Source organism: Periplaneta americana, chromosome 3, assembly GCF_040183065.1.
Source record: "Periplaneta americana isolate PAMFEO1 chromosome 3, P.americana_PAMFEO1_priV1, whole genome shotgun sequence".
NCBI lineage: Eukaryota > Metazoa > Arthropoda > Insecta > Blattodea > Blattidae > Periplaneta > Periplaneta americana.
In genome coordinates this window covers 81,221,758-81,241,391 of record NC_091119.1, presented here as the reverse complement: position 1 = coordinate 81,241,391, position 19,634 = coordinate 81,221,758, and the positions used below count along the sequence as shown (strand labels likewise).

The 19,634-nt window shown below is 35.2% G+C and overlaps 1 protein-coding gene and 1 long non-coding RNA gene across 3 annotated transcripts in view; one reads left to right on the top strand and one right to left on the bottom strand.

Annotated features, from left to right (window-relative positions):
- Ndf (Nucleosome-destabilizing factor) overlaps nucleotides 1–19,634 on the bottom strand; it is a 419,078-nt gene that overhangs the window by 294,714 nt on the left and 104,730 nt on the right. For both annotated transcript variants that reach the window (XM_069820873.1, XM_069820874.1), the window contains exon 5: nucleotides 11,462–11,563. In XM_069820873.1, the coding sequence (XP_069676974.1) occupies nucleotides 11,462–11,563 (102 nt within the window). The remainder of the gene's footprint in view (nucleotides 1–11,461; nucleotides 11,564–19,634) is intronic.
- On the top strand, nucleotides 1,364–5,456 carry LOC138696219 (uncharacterized). The gene is made up of 3 exons (XR_011331289.1): nucleotides 1,364–1,677; nucleotides 1,894–2,101; nucleotides 2,312–5,456. It is a non-coding gene; the product is annotated as an uncharacterized lncRNA (long non-coding RNA).

The window sequence follows — 19,634 nt, the reverse complement described above, 5'->3', positions numbered from 1 at the left end:
CAGTAGGTGATAGCTTAAATACATTTACAAATTAGACGAACAAATAATCAAACAGCACGAAAGTAAATTTCCAGTTTTCTCTTTTGGTATTAAATTAACCATTCATATCACAATTTACATGCCACATCGGCCGAAGAAAATACAAGTCATATTGTAATTATTAACTTGATATTGCAGCAAATATTACATGAATGTTGGCCTGTTATGGTGCTTAAAAATAATTCAGTTTTATATAATAACTATATAACATACTCTATAAAGCATAGGAACATTGATTCTGGCTGAATAATTTATTCATGACTGGTCTAAGTAATATTAAATATGGTGTTTCTTCAGAAAAGCTACCCCATCCAAAGTACTTGTTAAGATATAACACTCGAGAGGATGAGGACGCACTACTGGGAAACTAACCATTTCTCTTCGTCCTGGACCTCTCGCATGTTATATTGGTAATTAGTAACAAGTTTGAGGGAGGGACTACAACAATGCATTAGAATATACAGGTAAGTGTCAAAAGATTTTTGTGCTGAAAGTATTTGTGGCTGTGCACTAAAACCACGTGTTCATCACTATGTAAATATCACAGAAATCAATTAAACAAAATAAAATTATGCCTTCTTTGATGTAGCTTTTCTGGAGAATTACCTAAATATTAGCCTACTTAAACCTATCGTAGACCCAACCTAACATGTTGATCATTTTCTATTCATATAGCTGTAAATGTTGGTATCATGCATGAATTTTATGATATAACAATTTTTAGAAGTGTTATGTTATTGTTTGTTATTGCAGCTTGGTTTTACTACTGCTAGAAAAGTGATAAATTCACAGAAGGGGACCCCACTTGTGACACCAGGAAAACATAGACTACGTAAACATCCAGTGACTGATGCTGATGATTTTACGAAAGATGCAATTGCAAGATTTATTTATGACAAGTTACATAAAGGTAGGGAAGTTACAGGAATTATTGTGTTGATTTATGCAATGTAATTCTGATATTAGTCATATGTATAAAAATATGGCATAATTTTCATTTACTGTTACAGGGGAAGTACTAACAGCAGCAAAAGTTCTGGAACATATGAATGATGATTATGAAACATATTTATTTAGAGTATCCTTATCATCGGTGAAAAAATTTTTGAAAGAGATGAAATTTCTATGGAGCAAAGGGGATCCTTATACACATGTACGAGAAAGTGATGTTATTCGTTTTTAAGAGAATATATAAGAAATGTGGAGCGTGAGAACCCTAAACCCGTAGTATTCTTGGATTTTTATGAATGGTAAATTTCAATGTATTGTGAGACATTGAGTGATTGAATTTTTTACTAACAAATAGGTTAACACTCATGTGGAATATGAAATTGCAATTAATATAGGCTACTAGTAATGAATTCAGGTGGGAACAACATGTTTTGCAATTAATAGTTTCATATTATAACTAGAGGTTAGTTATAAAATTCTTGAATGGTTTTCCTGTCTTTAAAATTTTTGTGTCTCTTAGAGTGTCAATGTGAATTGCTTTTCTCTCTCTGTTTTTTTAAGTAGGATCACCCACTTATTCATGAAATAAACCAGGTGAAGTTTCCAGTGACATGAATGGTGTTATTCGTAGACCAACAAATGAGGGTGGAAGATTAGATGCCGGAACGAAAGGTGGATTTATACTCGGTAAGTTATATTGATTTATATTTTACATAAATTTGGCAAGAGTAATTTTTTTAATCAGGGTACAAAAATATAAAAATTGATGACTAAATAAAAACGTGGGAAAGCCTTTCACCAAAGAGGATCTCATGTCATGTTATGTTATGTTTTATTTTCTTTATTTAAATGCTGTGAATTCATGTGACGTAATTATATGCCCAGGTATAATTTTTATTGCAGGTGCTGATTTAATTTTTTCATGCAATTGAAAGAAAAATCAGGACTACCATAGTGCTATGAATAGCCCTGTAGTTGAGAAGTGGGTGCAAACACAGTTGTTGACCTGAGAACATTAGGGTAATGCGTTATTGTCATGGATAGTGCTGCATATCATAGCAGACTTGTGAAAAATCAGCCAACAACAAAATGGAGGAAAGAACAGCTACTGGTGATTGCAACTGAATATAATAGATTTGTTGTACTAAATGATAAGAGTTGATGGTGTGAAATCACCTTTTGATATTACATTGCAATATTAATTTCCATACTTTACAGTCATTATTATTATTATTATCATTACTACTACTACTACTATTACAACCGTTTCTTTTATTTCTCATAATTAGGCATATTTATAGATACTACTTTTTTCTTTCAGGTGAAATTGAATCTACATAAGAATCCTAAGACAACAGAGCCTTGCCAATTACTGTTCTGAAGCGGCCTTGTCTTATGTGTTGTGTTTATATACAATTAATTCTTTCAGTTTTTTTTTCCCTTTAATGTAATGAAGTTGTTGGTTGATTGATACCAAGTGTTCAGCAGTTGATGTCATTTGTTATCTTGCACTCCAATATTTAACCAGATGATTGAAAGCTGTGTAAAGTTAAACAGTCAAGACAATGATCCATATCTTCATTGAGATTTCAGAAATGGCATGGGGAGATTCTTAAATATCAGTTCTTTGTAAATATTTGAGACAATCATGGCCTGTGATAATATGAGTACTGCCACTGTAGATTTTCATAGAAGTTCAGTTATTAAATTAGGTGTATTATTTTTACTATGTATTGTACTATATTTTTGTTTTGCTTAATTGATGAATTATATATGCTGTAAATTGAATAGTAGACTGTATGCCTATAGCTTAACTGATGAATTGTATGTGCTGTAAATTAAATAGTAGGCTGTATACCACAAGTGATGAATTGTTTATGCTTGTAATGTGAAGTAATTTGCATGATATTTATTATCAATTTCTCTACATTTCAACTGATTGAATTGTTTATACTTTTAAATTGAATTAACGTGCTTGCTATGTATTATATTTTATAGCTTAACTGATGAATAATTGTTTAGGTTTGTCAATTTAATAATCTGAGTGCCATGTACTTCATATTTTTAGTGGAGCCACCAATGTAGCTTAGTCGGTAGACTCGTTGGCCTGCAAATTCAGAGCTGCACTCGAGGGTAGTTTGGATCCCCCATTTGGTCTGATTAGTTGGTTTCTTCTGAGGATTTTCCTCCATCGTGGAGCAGATGCTGGATGGCCTATTGCAATTTTTTCATTTGCTTTAGAATCGTTCCGATTTTTGTTACCACATTGTCATGTTCTGATCTTGTTATTCTTTTAACAGTGTGGTAAGATGCAGGTATAGATAACCTTACAGTAATTTTGCTACCTTTCAGCTACCTCATTACCTCCCACTCCATAAAGTTCATGGATCCACGGCAGTACCAGTCGTCGATGTAATTCGACCATTTTGCTTAAAATATTAAGACACTGTAAAATATTGAGATTTCATGCTGTTACGTCCAATACTGCAGCAAAAATATCTGATTTTGAATCTGATAGTATGACAGCCTTCTCAGATTTATGAAGTTGATACTGAAGATTTTGTAAGCTTAAAAGTGTATCTAAATTTTCACTATCAAAATTAGTCAGTGTTTGAAGTTAGTTAGTTAGTTAGTTAGTGGCGTTTAAAAAGGGCGTGTCAGCTACTATGGCTATTTGCGCCCTTATCTAAAATCTTTCACTAAACACAAACACAATACAATAACCAGAATGTTTAAAAGAAATAAAAAGCGTTGTCACGGTTAAAATGGGGCAAACAAGTGTTTGAATATAATTCCCTGTAAAAGGGAATATACTGGTATTGTACTACAACACCACTACATCTATGGCTTGGTAAACAGGATCCATCTATAAAAAATACTGTATGTAGTCACTCACTGACCAGATCATTTATCGTTCCTAATGATTTTTAAAATGTCTGGAGAAGTATCACATTTCTTAACATCATCTGTTAAAGTTAACTTATATACTATTCATTTTCAAATAACTTGGGATTGTCTTTTATTAGTAAAGTTTCCCTTAATTGAGCAAGTTTGAGTTCTCCAAGTAGGTCAAAAAGTCTGTTGGGATTTTGGCTCAGTTTATTAATATTTGTGGACTGTGATTTTTTGTTCTAGACAACCATATTATCTGCAAATGATGAGATTATCATAAAATCTATTTCTTTAGTTAGACCATCGACATTAATATTGGAAAATGTATTCCTGAAAACAACAATGTGGGAAGCCCAGATGAATCTGTCTCTATTTACATATTTGTGACAATGAATCAAATAATCAAGTCACTGACCCAGTGTAACACTATATCATGGACACCCTAAGTTTGCAATTTCTTAAGTGATTTATATCTACAGAGCCATATGATCCTTGAAAATAAATTAAAATTGTTAAGGTGTTTTGTTTTCTGTTTAAAATATCTTTAATATCTTGACTAAAATTTAAAATCTGTCCATTTGTTGAATGCAATTCTCTAAAGTCAACTCAATAAGATGAAAGTTAGTTACTAGATTCCAGGAACCAATTCAATCTATGAAATCATCTCTTCCATAATTTTGGCTATCATACTAGTAAGTGCTATCTGTCGATAACTCGAAAAGATATTAGTTGAATAATTGCTTTTCAAAATTGATGTTATGATAGATTTTCTCCAGACAGATATTGTATTTTAGATGAGATTACAAGATAAAAGTAGTGAGTTTGCTTGTTTGCCAACATGTTTAAGGAAATCAGCATGTGTATTGTCTGGACTTGGAGATGTTTTGGGTCTTATGTTATTAAATTAATAGTAATATTCAGTTCTTGATTAAATATTGTTATATAAAGTAGATTGTAGATTTAATATTTCTTTCAATTTTTCCTTAATAGTCTGACGTACACAGATAAAACTAACACCCACACCACCAACTAATCTAATAGAAATTAAAATATAATTAAATGCAGAAAAAGTAATTAAAATTATAAATACACGTAATAAACCATAACCCCCTAATTTCAACAATATACTATTTTATTCCCTTTTACAGCTTGTAGATAATTATTAATTATAGTTATTACTTATTAGCATAATATTTATTGAACTTATTGGCTATTTCACTTCGTTTGAAAGATGTTATTGTGTACAAAAAGCATTTTTTGATGATCGTTTCGTGCTGTATGTTGTGTATAAATCTATGATTTCTGGCCATCTGTTCTGTGTAATCCATCTTTTGTATAGAATTAATAAAATACTCTTTTGGTAGTAATTATTTTATTAATTGAGTATTTAATTTTCACCAGCTCACATTTCTTGAATCATTTGTTTTTTCTTATTTAAATTTAGGACACAAGAGCCAAAAAGAGACTTCACAGTTATGTATCATACATTTTTTCAATGACAGACGTGGAGTTGCAGAAATAATAAGTGTAAGTGTAACATTATTAAGCAATTTACAAACAAATGAAATCTTTAAAAAGGTTACTTATGGCTTTTAAGGACCAAAATTATTTTTGTAAGTTGATTTATTATTATTTCAGTTTTAGCCTAGTTGTATTATCCATTTCCTTACTAATTTCAAAAGATAATCAGAAGTTCATTCGAATTCCAACCAAAAGTCAATTGGTTATTAATTTATCTACCTTTAGGAAGTACAGTATATGTACGCTGGAATCTTTGAAGTGAAATGACAATAATTTAATTGGTCTTGGAACAGATTTGATTCTTGAATATTATATACTATACTTTGTTGTATATTTACGTCTAGTAACCTATTAATGCTAATACTAATAATAATGTGAAGGAATAAAAGAATAGAACATAGCAATACATTTCTCATTATTATTATTCTCATTATTATTGAAACTATTTAGAATAACCTTCCAACATTAAGGTAAAGTACGGTGAGTAAAGAAGTCATTCAGTACATAGGATCTTGATTTTACTACATGTGGTGATATCTGGTAACAGTTGGCAACACTGACAAGGCGGAAATATTTGCTGTTTGGGAACTGAACTTACGTGATCCTCACTATATAGTGATAATTTTTCCTTTCTTCTACATATGGCAAGAAGTCCTTATGGTTAACAGGTAGACAGAAGTCCATTCAAAATCTAACTGCATCTGTAAGAGTTGCTTCTTGTGTTTGACATTTACTAGCCGACTTACGGGATTAAGGACTGCGAGTGTAGCAGCAACTTCTCTGAGAAAGACACTATTAGAGGAAGGACTCACTTTAAGAAGGCAGTTTCTCTGTTTCATCAGGGGCAGCAACTTCCCTTAATGCACCCAAATTGTTAGTCACAGACAAACAGGTATCGCTCTGACAGTACCAGCAAGTTTGTGTCTGTAGTGAAACATATTTTGGAGCCACCATTTCGTTTAAGTTCATGTTCCCAACCAGGACGCTTGAAAACTTCAACTCCATGTCCATACGAGATAAGATTTATTTTTTTTCCAAGATTTCAAGTATGGTCATTACAGGTAGAATGCCACAGAGATCATGATTTTTACACATTTTTAACCATGTTACTGGCACTGTCTAAAACGGTAATATTCACATTGTATCGTTCTTTAGTTAGTTTTTATGCTTCACTGACCACATCACAAAGAGTTCACCTGTTTCTGGCGAACCAGACATGTCTACGCATCAAGAAAAACATTTCTAATTTTGCCATTACTGCCACATGAATTGTAAATAAGTGTTATGACATTTTTTGTGTTGAGTTTCATTTGTTTTTCCAATCATCTATCAGCAAAATGAAGCCTGAGCCGGTGTTGATGGTTGTTTCACTAACCCCATAATACATTGCATCCAGAAATTTATCAGAAAGCAGAACAAGAATTTTTCCGGGCTGAGAGGCCATGGTCTATGGGTGGTGTTGCTACCAGACGTTTCGTTTACTGCTGCAGAAGACATCTTCATTGGTGAGGTACTGAGGTACCCACAGGCAAAGTGATATCCTCGGAGTACCAAGGGCAATTGATAAGAGCAATTGATAAGAGCAATTTATCCAGGGAGGGGACAAACGCTATAAATAAAAACACTGAACAGGAAGGAAAATATCATAGTCACTGCAGCAGATAAGGAGAATGCAATGGTGATACTGAATGACAATGATTATAAACAAAAAGTAAGAGACCTTCCAGACCAAGAACATGCAAGAGAATTACTCGGGATCCGACAGCAGCAATTTTGAAGGAAACTAATCTCCTTATCATCATTTCCAGCAGATATACAAACGACTAACAAGAATGTATGACTTGAGGCTTTCCCGGCGTTTGATGTAGAATAACTCTTCTCGGGTTCTCAGCCAGGTGAGTTGGAGATTAGCTTCCAAGCTTTCGACGGCTAGCTCTGCCATCTTCTTCAGGGACGAAGTGATCACTTCATCCCTGAAGAAGATGGCAGAGCTAGCCGTCGAAAGCTTGGAAGCTAATCTCCAACTCACCTGGCTGAGAACCCGAGAAGAGTTATTCGACTAACAAGAAGTCAGAAATTTTACAACTCTGAGACTGTACAGCCTACCCAAGGTCCATAAACACTAAGTACAGCTCCAACCCACTGTCAATGTGATCATTGCCTCAACTTAAGTGCTGGTGAAACACCTCTACTAGGCACTACTAGTTCTTAATCAGAGACTCCACATATTTCATTAAGAAAATAAAGATGCTGAAGACTCGACCTGAAGATCTACTGGTCAGTTTCGACGTGGTATCTCTTTTTACCAGAGAACCGGTCAACAATACAGTAAAGTTACTAAACAAAGTCTTTCCAGAGAGCATTATAGCTATATTTCACCATGTACTGATCACGACATATTTCCAATGAAATCAAGAGTTCTACAAACAAATGGACGGAGTAGCCATGAAGAGCCCACTCAGCCCTGTGATTGCTAACTTCTACATGGAGTTTTTTAAAGATGCTGTCCTCAAGGCCACTGAATTGAGACCATCCTGCTGGGTAAGGGCTGTAAACGATTCGTTCGTAATTTGGAGCCATAGGGATTCAGCACAGAAGGATTTCTCGGACCACTTAAACAGTTTCCATACACAGATTCAGTTTACAATGGAGACAGAGAAAGATGGCCAACTACCCTTTTTAGATGTGATGGTATGCAGAAAGGTTGATGGCACCCTAGGACATAGTCTTCCAGAAGCCCACCCACATGGATAGATATCTGCACAGGGACTTGAACCATCCTGGCCAAAAACGGGCCATGATGAAGACTATTTGATTAAGTCAAACTAATCTCAGAACCATACCACTTCCAAAAGAGAATTTACCATCTCACATCAACACTGGGTGCAAACGGCTACTTGTCACCTGAGATTAAGAGAGCCATACAACCCAGAAGAAAACCAGTCAACCAGACTCAAGACCATACCGCTAAGAAAGACAATGCCTTCCTTCTGTACCACAGGAATGTGGAACATTGCATCAGTAGGATCCTGAAATGTCACAATGTGGAGACGATATTCCTGCCTACCACGCAAATCTGCAATATGTTATGGTCAGCCAAGGACAAATCAAACTTCTGTCCACAGAAGTATACAGGATCCCATGCTCATACAGTGCAGTGTACACTGGTATGACACAACAGAGTGTCAAGACCAGACTTACAGAACACAGAAGAAACAGTCGGTTGAGACAGATAGATGAATCGGCAGTGGCAGAACATGCACTCCAAGAAGGTGTACATGACATCTGCTTCGAGGACACATACATCCTCAGCAATATTTCACATTTTTTTCTCCTGGCTACATTGGGAAGTTATATTGAAATTCACGAACACCAGAACAACTTCAACTGCAAGGAAGAAAGTTTGAAACTTAATAGATCATAGTACCCAACATTAAGATGTACATACATAAAACATCCACAACAATCTAACACCAATGCCCCAAATGAGAACATTGGATCACTGAGTGCAGACTGCACAGACAACAGTAAATTACGTCCTGCCCCACCCTCTATAAATGTGGGCAAATGATTGGTAGCAGAATCAGTTGCCCATGATACACTGAGGAGTTTACTTGGCCCATGGGTACTATGCCAATGAAGATGTCTGCCGCAGTACTAGATGAAATGTCTGGTAGCAACACCATCAGTAGACAATGGCCTCTCAGCCCAGAAAATCCTTGTTTCCTGACACCGGCCATAAAAGCCTACATGCTATTATCACAAAGTGTTTTTCTGGTTGGTGGTTTATAGGAAGGCCGCATTTTTTCCAAACATTTTTAAATGCACTGATTCTACAACACTGGCTGGAATGTTACAGCACCAGCTTCTGAGTTCTGAGTTCCTTTGCCGACCTCATTATCAAAAAAGAAAGGACTTTTCCTGTTTGATGACTGTGAAGGCTAAGATTAAAAATGGAATATTACACACGCACACGTGAATCATGACACACAATTATGATGTGGATGTGGTAGTCTGTAATGTTCCAATAAAGTTTAAGAAAACGTAAAAATTTCAAAAGGGAGAGTTTGTTGTTACAGTATTTTTGTTTTATGTCATACTTAACAAAAAACCACAAAAAAGAAAAAGAAAAAAAAATTTTTTTTTTTTTTTAATTTATTTTCTTTTTTTTTTCCCCCCTGGCTTTTATTGTGTACTTTACAACGCGCAATTTACGTGTCATGTGAAAACATTTTAAAACAATTTCACAACCTTGCATGTATTGAAAGTTAAGAGTTGGGAAATCATTGAAAATGTGAGTGTCATCATATCTGGAAAACATTTGAAGATGAAATCAGGTCTCCTTTCATTCACTGAAGTTTATAAATTGTAATTTGTATTATTTTTGTCACTGTTTGTATTAATACTTGTATTTGTATGTACTATATGGCAGGATGGAAAAGAAGGTCCTAAGGCTTTAATCCTGTCAGATTAAATAAACAAATAATTTGGATGACTTCGGATGTATTCCTTATGGTCACACTGTCTATCAATGGCTCAGCATAATCCTCCAGTCTGACATGACTGTATTCAAAATATGATCACCTGAAGAAGTTTTATTTCAGAAAATGAAAAATAACATGATCACACAGAAGTACATATACATAGGTCACTAAGAAAGTTTTGTAATGCTAGGGAAACTTGGCCAAATATAATTAATGATAAAACACACATGTTAGGTCAATAGTACAGTGTTCATTGATTTGACGAAATACATTAAAGGTGATATGTTACAGTTGTATGAACACTAATAAGTACAATAAGTTTATTGAAGATGTTAGTCAGACATGTTTCGGAGTTGCTTCTCCATCTTAGTGACTAATTACAACGACAATGTGGTTCAGTTGTTCAAACCACGTTCTTGCTTGGCGTAAAGGAGACTAACCTCCACTACACATTTTGGAAATTCATGTGTTTCCTGTTGTCGATTGAAATGACGTGTCCATCTTGTCCTGGTTTTTTGTGTTTCTTCATTATGGCAACCTTAAGAATGGTGCCAGAAAATGCTGAAGAAATTTCAAAATGGGACATCATGGAACATAAGGAGCATCACCACAGGTAACGAAATGTAGCTTTATTATTATGATGTTGCAACCAAGGCCCAAAATCGAGTGTGGGTATTTGAAGAGAGAGAGCCAATGACTGAGGAAGTCATAAATAAAGAAGAGGATGATTGCAGTGTTGTCCACTTCATGGGGCATTGTGTAGTGAATTGTACTCAAAACACAATGCACGATTACTGCTAAGAGGTACAGTCAAGTATGCTTGCCTCAGGTCATCCAGGAGCTCAAGAATCTCAACATTTTGTTACTGCACCACGTAATGCATCTGTTCAAAGATCTAATCTCACATCAGGTTTTTTTTTTTTTTTTTTGCAAAATCAGGATTGTGTTTGATCATCCTCTATATAATACAGCCCTGATCTTGAACCATATGAATATGGACTCTACACAAACATAAAGATGAAGTTCAAGGGCAGATGTTTTAGAGCAGATTAAGAGCTCTTGGCAGCATGAGAAGAAAAGCGTTGAAAATTGCCTGAACAGAAATGGCAGAGTAAGTAACTGTTTAAATGAATGAGAAAGTGTGTGGAAATTATTTTGAAGATGTTTGAAAAGTGTAGCAAAATTCCAAAACTTCCTTAGTGATCTTTATATAAAAGATTTGCATCATATTACTTAAATACTGCATCTAACATTTTGTGCTACTTTTCCTTTCAAATAAAAACTCCATTTCTTTTAGTAAATAAATTATATTCCATCTGCATCAGAAATGACCCATATAACTGAATATAAACAAAATTCTTCCTGTAAGAGAAATCACTGTCCACAAAGATAGATAAACAAGACTGATCAAATATGCTCAGTATGATGAGAAAGTACAAAGCATGATCCTAAAAGTGAATCCTCTCATTTGCAGAAATCTATACGATGTTTAGTTACAATAGAGTAAATAAAGCATGTTCCTAAAACACACATGCAGTCTTTACCTAACTTGTAACAGTGAACATCTAACTTACCTTCTTGTTTTTTGATTTTGATTCCTTTTTTTCCGAAACAGATTCCCGTAATTTGTTGAATTCTGCATCAGGGTCCATGGGATCAATCATATCATTGAATTTCTGATGAAGTAAGAAAACAGAATTTTATTATTACCTATCACATGTATAACATCACACAAACATTATTTATTACAACATTTTATAATGTATCACTATAGTTACATTACTGTTAAGACAGAACTCTAAAGGAAATGATCTATCATAATATTAACAATACTATTAATCCTGTTATATGTCTTTCCTGAACTGCAGTTTTTTATATCGCAAGTAAATTCTTTATGCATATATTTACTTCTCAATAAAGTAAACAAATCTTTAACATCTTGTAGAAAGTGATATTTTAATTTCTCTTCAGTTTGTTCACTTTTCTTTGTCCTTCACCGATATACTGCTCATACACATTTTCATTGAAACCATTCCATCTACTACTGTGTGGACATTCACTGTTAACAAAGATCACTCACTGTAATGCTCAGACATATTTCGGAAACACATGTTAGTCACTGCGTAGCTTTACAGCATTCATTGTAATTCATGACTATCATCCAACAACACCCAAGTGTTAATTTTTGGATTGCAATTGAAATTAGATCTTTAATATCGGATTTTACATCAAAATTATGGCATACATAAAAGCAACCAAAAATCTGTAACTCAAGGTGTATAGCATATACAGATGTTAAAATGATATAAACATAAAAATAAGAAGAAATGAGCAGCAAGTATGTGCATATAATGGACACTAGAGGAGTCCTGCTTGCTGTATGTAGTTAACCTCTTTATACAGAGCTCTAGGTGGTATTGTTCACATTTTCTATTGCATGGTACACACATGCAGGTTTCTGCCAGTTCATGAAAACCCATTCGTAGGCATGTTTCATGATGGAAGTAATGAGCAGTGTATCTTGTGAGCACATATCATTGGGTTTGATAGGGGTTTGTCCAGCAATAATTTATCAATGTTTCCATGGCACTGAAATCAATTTTGATCTCGTTCCTTTTTAATATTCTTTCTGCCAGAAGTTGTTTGTGGATGCTGATTGTTAAAGTAGATGGTGTGTCAGTCTCAGTTCCTCTATTAGGAATGGTTCTCATGGAAGTTCATACACTAGTCTGGAGGGTGTTAAATTCGATACTCAAAGGGCTCTCTTCAGAAAGGTTGATACTTTTTCCAGTTGTATTAAGTCCTTCTTCTTACAGTGACTCCATATAATTCCTATGTCATAGGCTAGGATGGGGACAATTTTTTCTGTGAGTACTCTTTTTCCAGTATCTATTAGTAGTCTGTGTATGTGGATGATGTAATTTAAGAACTTCTCTTTTACATGCACACAGAAGCATGTGTCTATTATTTGGAAGGTCACTCCCAGATACTTGCAGCAATTCGATAAATTGCAGTATGTTGTTGCTGAAAGACACACTATCTTTTAGAGGAGCACGCACAACATATGTACACAAGGTGTAACAAAAAATACTGGGACGAACTTTAGGAGTTCTCCACACGAAAACAAGAATAAATAAATGTTCAAAATGTTTTTTTTTTCCACTCACTTGACATTAATTTTACGATTTGATACTTGATCCTGAAGATGAAATACAGCATTCTCAATAAGTTAAACACTAGACATCAGTTTAAGTCTACCATCAGGATCCACCCATTGCTTCCACATTACTGTATTCTTTAAGTCACACTCCTCAGGTACTAAATCCATAATATTCTCTTTGCATTATTTACACCTTTCTGAAGCATACTTTCTTTAAAATGCTTCAACGGCAATGTATTGTAGGTCCCAATCACCACAGCATGGCGAGTCTTTAGGCTGCGGATAGAGGAGAAGGCGTCCAGATATGTAGAGTAGCTGCAAATATATTGCATAAGCAGTCGTGATAAGGGGTGGTCCTCCAGCTTGGGGGTTTGGCGAAGGGTTAACAACCAATCACCGTTAAAAAAAAACAGCTTGTTACAAAACCCAAAATAAGCCTCGGAATGGGACTGATTTTCTGGCATGACCACAGCAAAGGAAGTCTTAAATATGTTAGGCAAATATGCACAACTATTAGGAAAAACACGGGAATTTTACTTGAAGCAAGTAAAGAAATAGGTTTGGTAGTAAATCCCGAAAAGACAAAGTATATGATGTCTCGTGATCAAAACATAGTACCAAATAGATAAAAATTGGAAATTTATTATTTGAAGAGGTGGAAAAATTAAAATATCTTGGAGCAACAGTAACAAATATAAATGACATTCGGGAGGAAATTAAATGTAGAATAAATATGCGAAATGCCTGTTATTATTAAGTTGAGAAGCTTTTGTCATCCAGCCTGCTCTCAAAAAAGCTGAAAGTTAGAACTGATAAAACAGTTATATTACTGGTTGTTCTGTGTAGTTGTGAAACTTGGGACTCTCACTTTGAAAGAGGAACAGATGTAAAGGGTGTTTGAGAATAAGGTTCTTAGGAAATATTTGGGATTAAAAGGGACGAAGTTACAGAAGAATGGAGAAAGTTACACAACGCAGAACTGCACGTATTCCATTCTTCACCTGACATAATTAGGAACATTAAATCCAGACCTATGAATGAGCAGAGCATGTAGCACATATGGGAGAATACATAAATGCATAAAGACTGTTAGTTGAAAGGCTGGAGGGAAAAAAATCCTTTCGGGAGGCTGAGAAGTTGATAGGAGGATAATATTAAAATGGATTTGAGTAGGTGGAATATGATGGTAGAGACTGGATTAATCTTGGTCAGGATAGGGATCGATGGCAGGCTTATGTGAGGGTGGCAATGAACCTCTGGGTTTCTCTAAAAGCCGTAAGTAAGTAATAAAAATTATAGATGTTTAAAAAACGATATATAATGATGACAGTAAAGGAAGCATTTTCTATGTTCATCAATGAAAATCCAGACTTTGATATGAAGCTTAGTAAATTTTATGAGTCACACCCAACATATGTCTTGACATCCTCAGAAATGCTACACAATGTATGCGTTTGTCACTAGCATTCTAATTTTCAATTCACTGTTGATGCTACAGCAAAAATAGTTCCTAACTTTTCACATGGAAGCATAATGCTTTTAAAGAAAGTATGCTTCAGAAAGGTGTATGACTATAAATAATCCAAAGAGATTATTGTTGATTTAGTACTTGAGGAGTGTGACTCAAATAATATAGTAAATGTGGAAGCAATGGGTGACCTAAACTGATGTCTAATGATGGACTTATTGAGAATGCTGTGTTTCATCTTCAGGATCAATTGTCTAATAAATCGTAAAATTAATTGGTTTGTAAAGTGAGTGCAGGAAAACATTTCGAAAATAAGAAAGGTAACCTGGATGTCGGAGATTTGGTCCTATAGTTTGACTGTACAGAAAAATACTCTGTGGTGAGTCAGGACGAAATTCACATGTGTTGCTTGGCTAGAAGATGTAACTATGTACTATGCAGTGGCAAGCAATGACTTATCTCACGATTAATATTCAGTACTCTTCAGCAGACAGTGATGAAGAAACAGATGTGGAAATGCCATTGAAGATAAAGAAAAGTTAAATAAAGGAAGAAATGTACTATTTGATTCAGTTTGTTGGAAAAAGTAACACCCAGAGAAAGCATCAAAATGTTGGAATATCTTATGGAAGTTTAGAGAATGAAGAAGTGAAATTAATGTTTATGACTGTTGCTAACAGTTCTAGTGGAAAAGTGTTCAAAATTAATTAACTAGATGTGTCATATATATATTTTTTTTTAAATCAGATTCTAGGTAGCCTTCCTGAACCCCAATTTATTCAGTTTGCAAGAAGGATTTTCTATGAATTTCCTTAAAGAGAAAAAAAAACTGGGAACAGTGATAAAATTAAAAGAATAAAAAAGTTAACGTTAGTCTTAATAAATTAAATATATGCTTTTAAGTAAAAGTATCAATTATATTGCTAAACAGGTCCTAGTATAGAAAATAAATAAAAAATGTTTAAATTTCAAGTAATCTGGTATTATCTAATTCATGACCCTTCAATACTAAAACTGTCCCATCCATTTTCCCTCACGTAACAGAGAGTAATAAATTCTGGAGAAAAAAAAAGTATTATTTTAATTTAAAGTTTTATGTATGTTTAAATAAAAGACTAAAGAACACTATACAGGGTCTTTCTAAAAGAATGAACTGATTTCATTAAGTATATTTCCCGAACAAGATTGCAACCAAGATGCATGTATTTGACTGATGTAGCAGTTTTGTTCCCTCTCCTACAAGTGTTCAATATGACCACCACCCGCAGCATGGACCACATCCAGGCGATAGGTGAATTCCTCCCAAATGCATTGCAACATACCACAATCCACTGAGTTGATCATATGTGTTATCCGCTCTTTAAGGTCATCCAGTATAGTAGGTAGTGGCAGAACATAAACATTGTCCTTGACATATCCCCGCAGGAAGAAGTCGCAAAGAGTGAGGTCTGGGGATCTTGGAGGCCATGTGGTAAGAGCACGATCCTGAGCATTCCTGTGACCAATCCACCATTGAGGCACTGTTCCATTTAAAAATGCTCGCACTGGCAAACTCCCCAAATTTTCTTCTGAAGTTCGGGGTTGGCTCTTTCCCTTACACAAAACATCCACTATCCTTAAACTGTTGGAACCACCATTAGTGGGAGAGGAGCTGTACTGCACATTGTTAAATCTCCTATGGAAAGCACGTTGCACTGTGACCACAGAATTGGTCCCCGCAAACTCAAGAACACAACGCTTTTTGCTGAGGTGTTGTCTTTCAGAGACTCACGCAGCAAATGCTGTGAGCAGCAGGTCAGGTTGGGTCGAGAAGAGGGGGCATGACAGAGCACTCTACCGGCAACTATTTGAAACTTGAAAATACGCTCTTTGTAATAACATGCGACTCGTTCTGCTACATTGCTTGCGTACTGCAAAATAAAGCTTCGAAATCGGTTCATTCTTTTTGAAAGACCCGGTACTTCACTGTATTGACAAACTTCAAACAAAATCACAAAAATTTCACCTTAAATATACAGCAGTGATGTGAATGTCTAAAATGTGTCCCATGTGTTACATAATGAAATTATCAATTTGCAGCTTGCTTTATGATACATACTACTTCCACTTTTGACAAAGTATAGGTCTACACTGAATTGCACACAGTTATGACAATTTAATTTTGAGAACATATTACAAAATTGCTACTTCGTATTGAAGAGATCTCTCTAACTGTCCTGTCCGTTACTGTAGAATAGATGAGATGGTAAATCATCAGCACACTTTGATGGTGAAATACAACAACTAACATTGCACATAACAGATTTTCAACATGTTATTTCAATGAATCCACATCTGCTCTGCACGCGATTTCAGCTGATTTCCATATCATAAATAATAAAACAAAGAATGTAAAAAAAAAAAAAAAAAAAAACTCTTCCTCTTCTGAAAATTTCGGGAGAAGTTATTATAGTTTCCCAAAGGATCCCAACACACTGTGAAATCAATAACATACTGAAATCAGAATTTATGACAAAGAGCCAGGGTAGAGTTTGGAAAACCTTAACAGTTGATAAGAACCTAATACCAGATAGCTCACAAAAGGAAACAGCAGCAGCTTTTAGAATGCAAAAAGGACAAGACTGTATGACTGTACATCTGTTTAGAATAGGCATATACTCATCTCCACAGTGTGTATTATGTAACAATCCAACATCTACTAAGAACAAACTACATTCAAAATGCCTAGCAATTACCGAAGTGGAAGTGAATTATCACAACTTGCAAAATACACTAACCAGCAAAAAAAAAAAAAAAAAAAAAAAAAAAAAAAAATTGCTATAAAATTAGCAACCAAAATGATTAACACAGGGGGCGTCAAGTGAATACACTCTCGTGCGTACGTACAAACCCTCAAGCCCTGACATCCGGCTGCGGGCAAGGGTAGCTGCTTCCACAGTGCCGGAGCTAAGAACTTGTATGTGAACCAAATTTGTGATAAAAATATAAATTAATTTCAGCTTTTAACTGAAGCACACTTTCACTGTTAATTGCACTATACTGAAAACAGTACGCCATACAATTTGGTACAGTTAACTAACTATATGACATAAATTGTTGTATGTTTGCATAACAATGAAACAAAACAAAATACTGTATACACTTTTATACAGATTAACATACTACGAAATAAAACTGTTCACTGTTTGTCTTCTTCTCATTGCTATACAGTTCAATTAACAAAATAAAACAACAGTATAAACGTTGTTATTCAAATCTCTAATAATAGTACTTTTTCTTATACATCAGAGATCCGTGGCGATTTTTGCAGTTTTGTGTTAGTAAGCAGCTTTTCAATTCGTGAAGCTATTGTTTGAGTACCACCAAATCGCAAACATGCTTTGAAGTGTTCTTTACTTAATTGGCTTCTGTGACGTGACTTTGTAAACTTCATTAAAGAAAACAGTGTTTCGCTTACATAGGTTGTCCCGAACATGCACAACGATCTTGCAGCGAGATTGTGCAGTTTAGGAAACCTTTCTCGTGGAAAACAAGTAAGAAATGGTTAATACTTTTTCTGTTTTGATACTTATCCTTTAGCTCAATATCGCTTTGTAAATAAAATATTTATAATTGTAGTTCAGCAGGAATATCCAGGACATTCACTGAAAAAGGTGTTGCAAATATCTTAAATTTTTGTTCAAGTTCTGTAATTTGCTGATATCTACGTTCGAAGTCTTCGCACAATTGTTGCATTATTCTTATATTCTTCCATGTCCAAGGCTTCTAACAGGTTTCCCATGTACATCCATAAATAAGGCAATTTCATTCCTAAGTGGGAGAAAACGTTCCAGAACTTTTCCTCGACTTAGCCACCTTATCTCGGCATGGTAGAGTAAATCTCCATACTCACTGTTAATATCATCAAGTAGTGCCCTGAACTCTATGTGATTAAGTCCTTTAGACCTTATGAAATTAATTGTTCGCACAACAACATTCATTACGTTGCTAAGGTTCATGTGTTTAGCACATAAATATTCCTGGTGCAAAATGCAGTGCACCGGTGCCCCCAAGCGACCTCGATAGGTTCCACCACTGATAGACTGCAGTGTACAACTGTACTGCCCGCAGTGGAAGCCGTAAGCAGGCCTGTACACCCTCTCGCGATCTTGAGTCGACCTGGCGGAGCCTGGATTAACATATTGGAACATCCATCTGAAGGGCTTGTGGAAAAAATGAGGATGTGACCATCTTTAAGGTGGTTTATTGAATCCTAATCGCCAAAGTACTTATCATTATGATTTCACTAACATTAGTAATTGAAGCTTTTAAAGTCTGCAACTTTATGGCACCCTTATTGATTTATCTATGAATATAGGAAGACATCTTCAATTATTGACTAAAATTTCAGCGAGCTATTCATGCGCTGTCATAAGTAAATGTGTCTCTTAACCATGAAGATGTCACAAGGACACGTTTATTGGTGGAGGAATGGACACAGCCATTGTTATGTCGGAAGCATTCATCATGCAATGCAATGCAATGCTATAGAGAATTCAGGACACAGGATCAGGCTGCAGAAGGAGCACAAGTGCCAGGAATGACAGATTATGCATGATTGTCATACCACAGAAACTGTTTGGAAAATATCAGACATGCAAGATTGAGTGGAAAGTAAGGAGGTTTGAAGATGCTAATCTTCTGTCCAGAAGACCTGCATATGGAACCAACTTGAACTACAGCACAGGGAAGCACATCTTTGTGTCGAGGCAGAACCAGGGGGTGCACTCCACAGAGCAGTGGACTTCTGTCTTCTTCACTAATAAGAGCCACTGTATTCTCATATCTGCTGATGGACGAGAAAGTGTGTGTGAAGAAGGCCTTGAGAGGGGTATTCACTCATTGCTTTCTCCAAAACAACTCCATTTGAGGGCAGCTCAGTAAAGGTGTAGACTGACCAGCAATTAGGTTCACACTGAACTGGTCTTCAATTGCAGGACCCTCAAAGGTACATTGAAGAGACCCTGGATGACCCTGTGATGTCCTTTTCACTTTTCATTGGCCAGAATTTCATACTGATGCATGATAATGCCTGTCTACATACCACTCGTGCAATACCACATAAAGTTGGGATACGAAC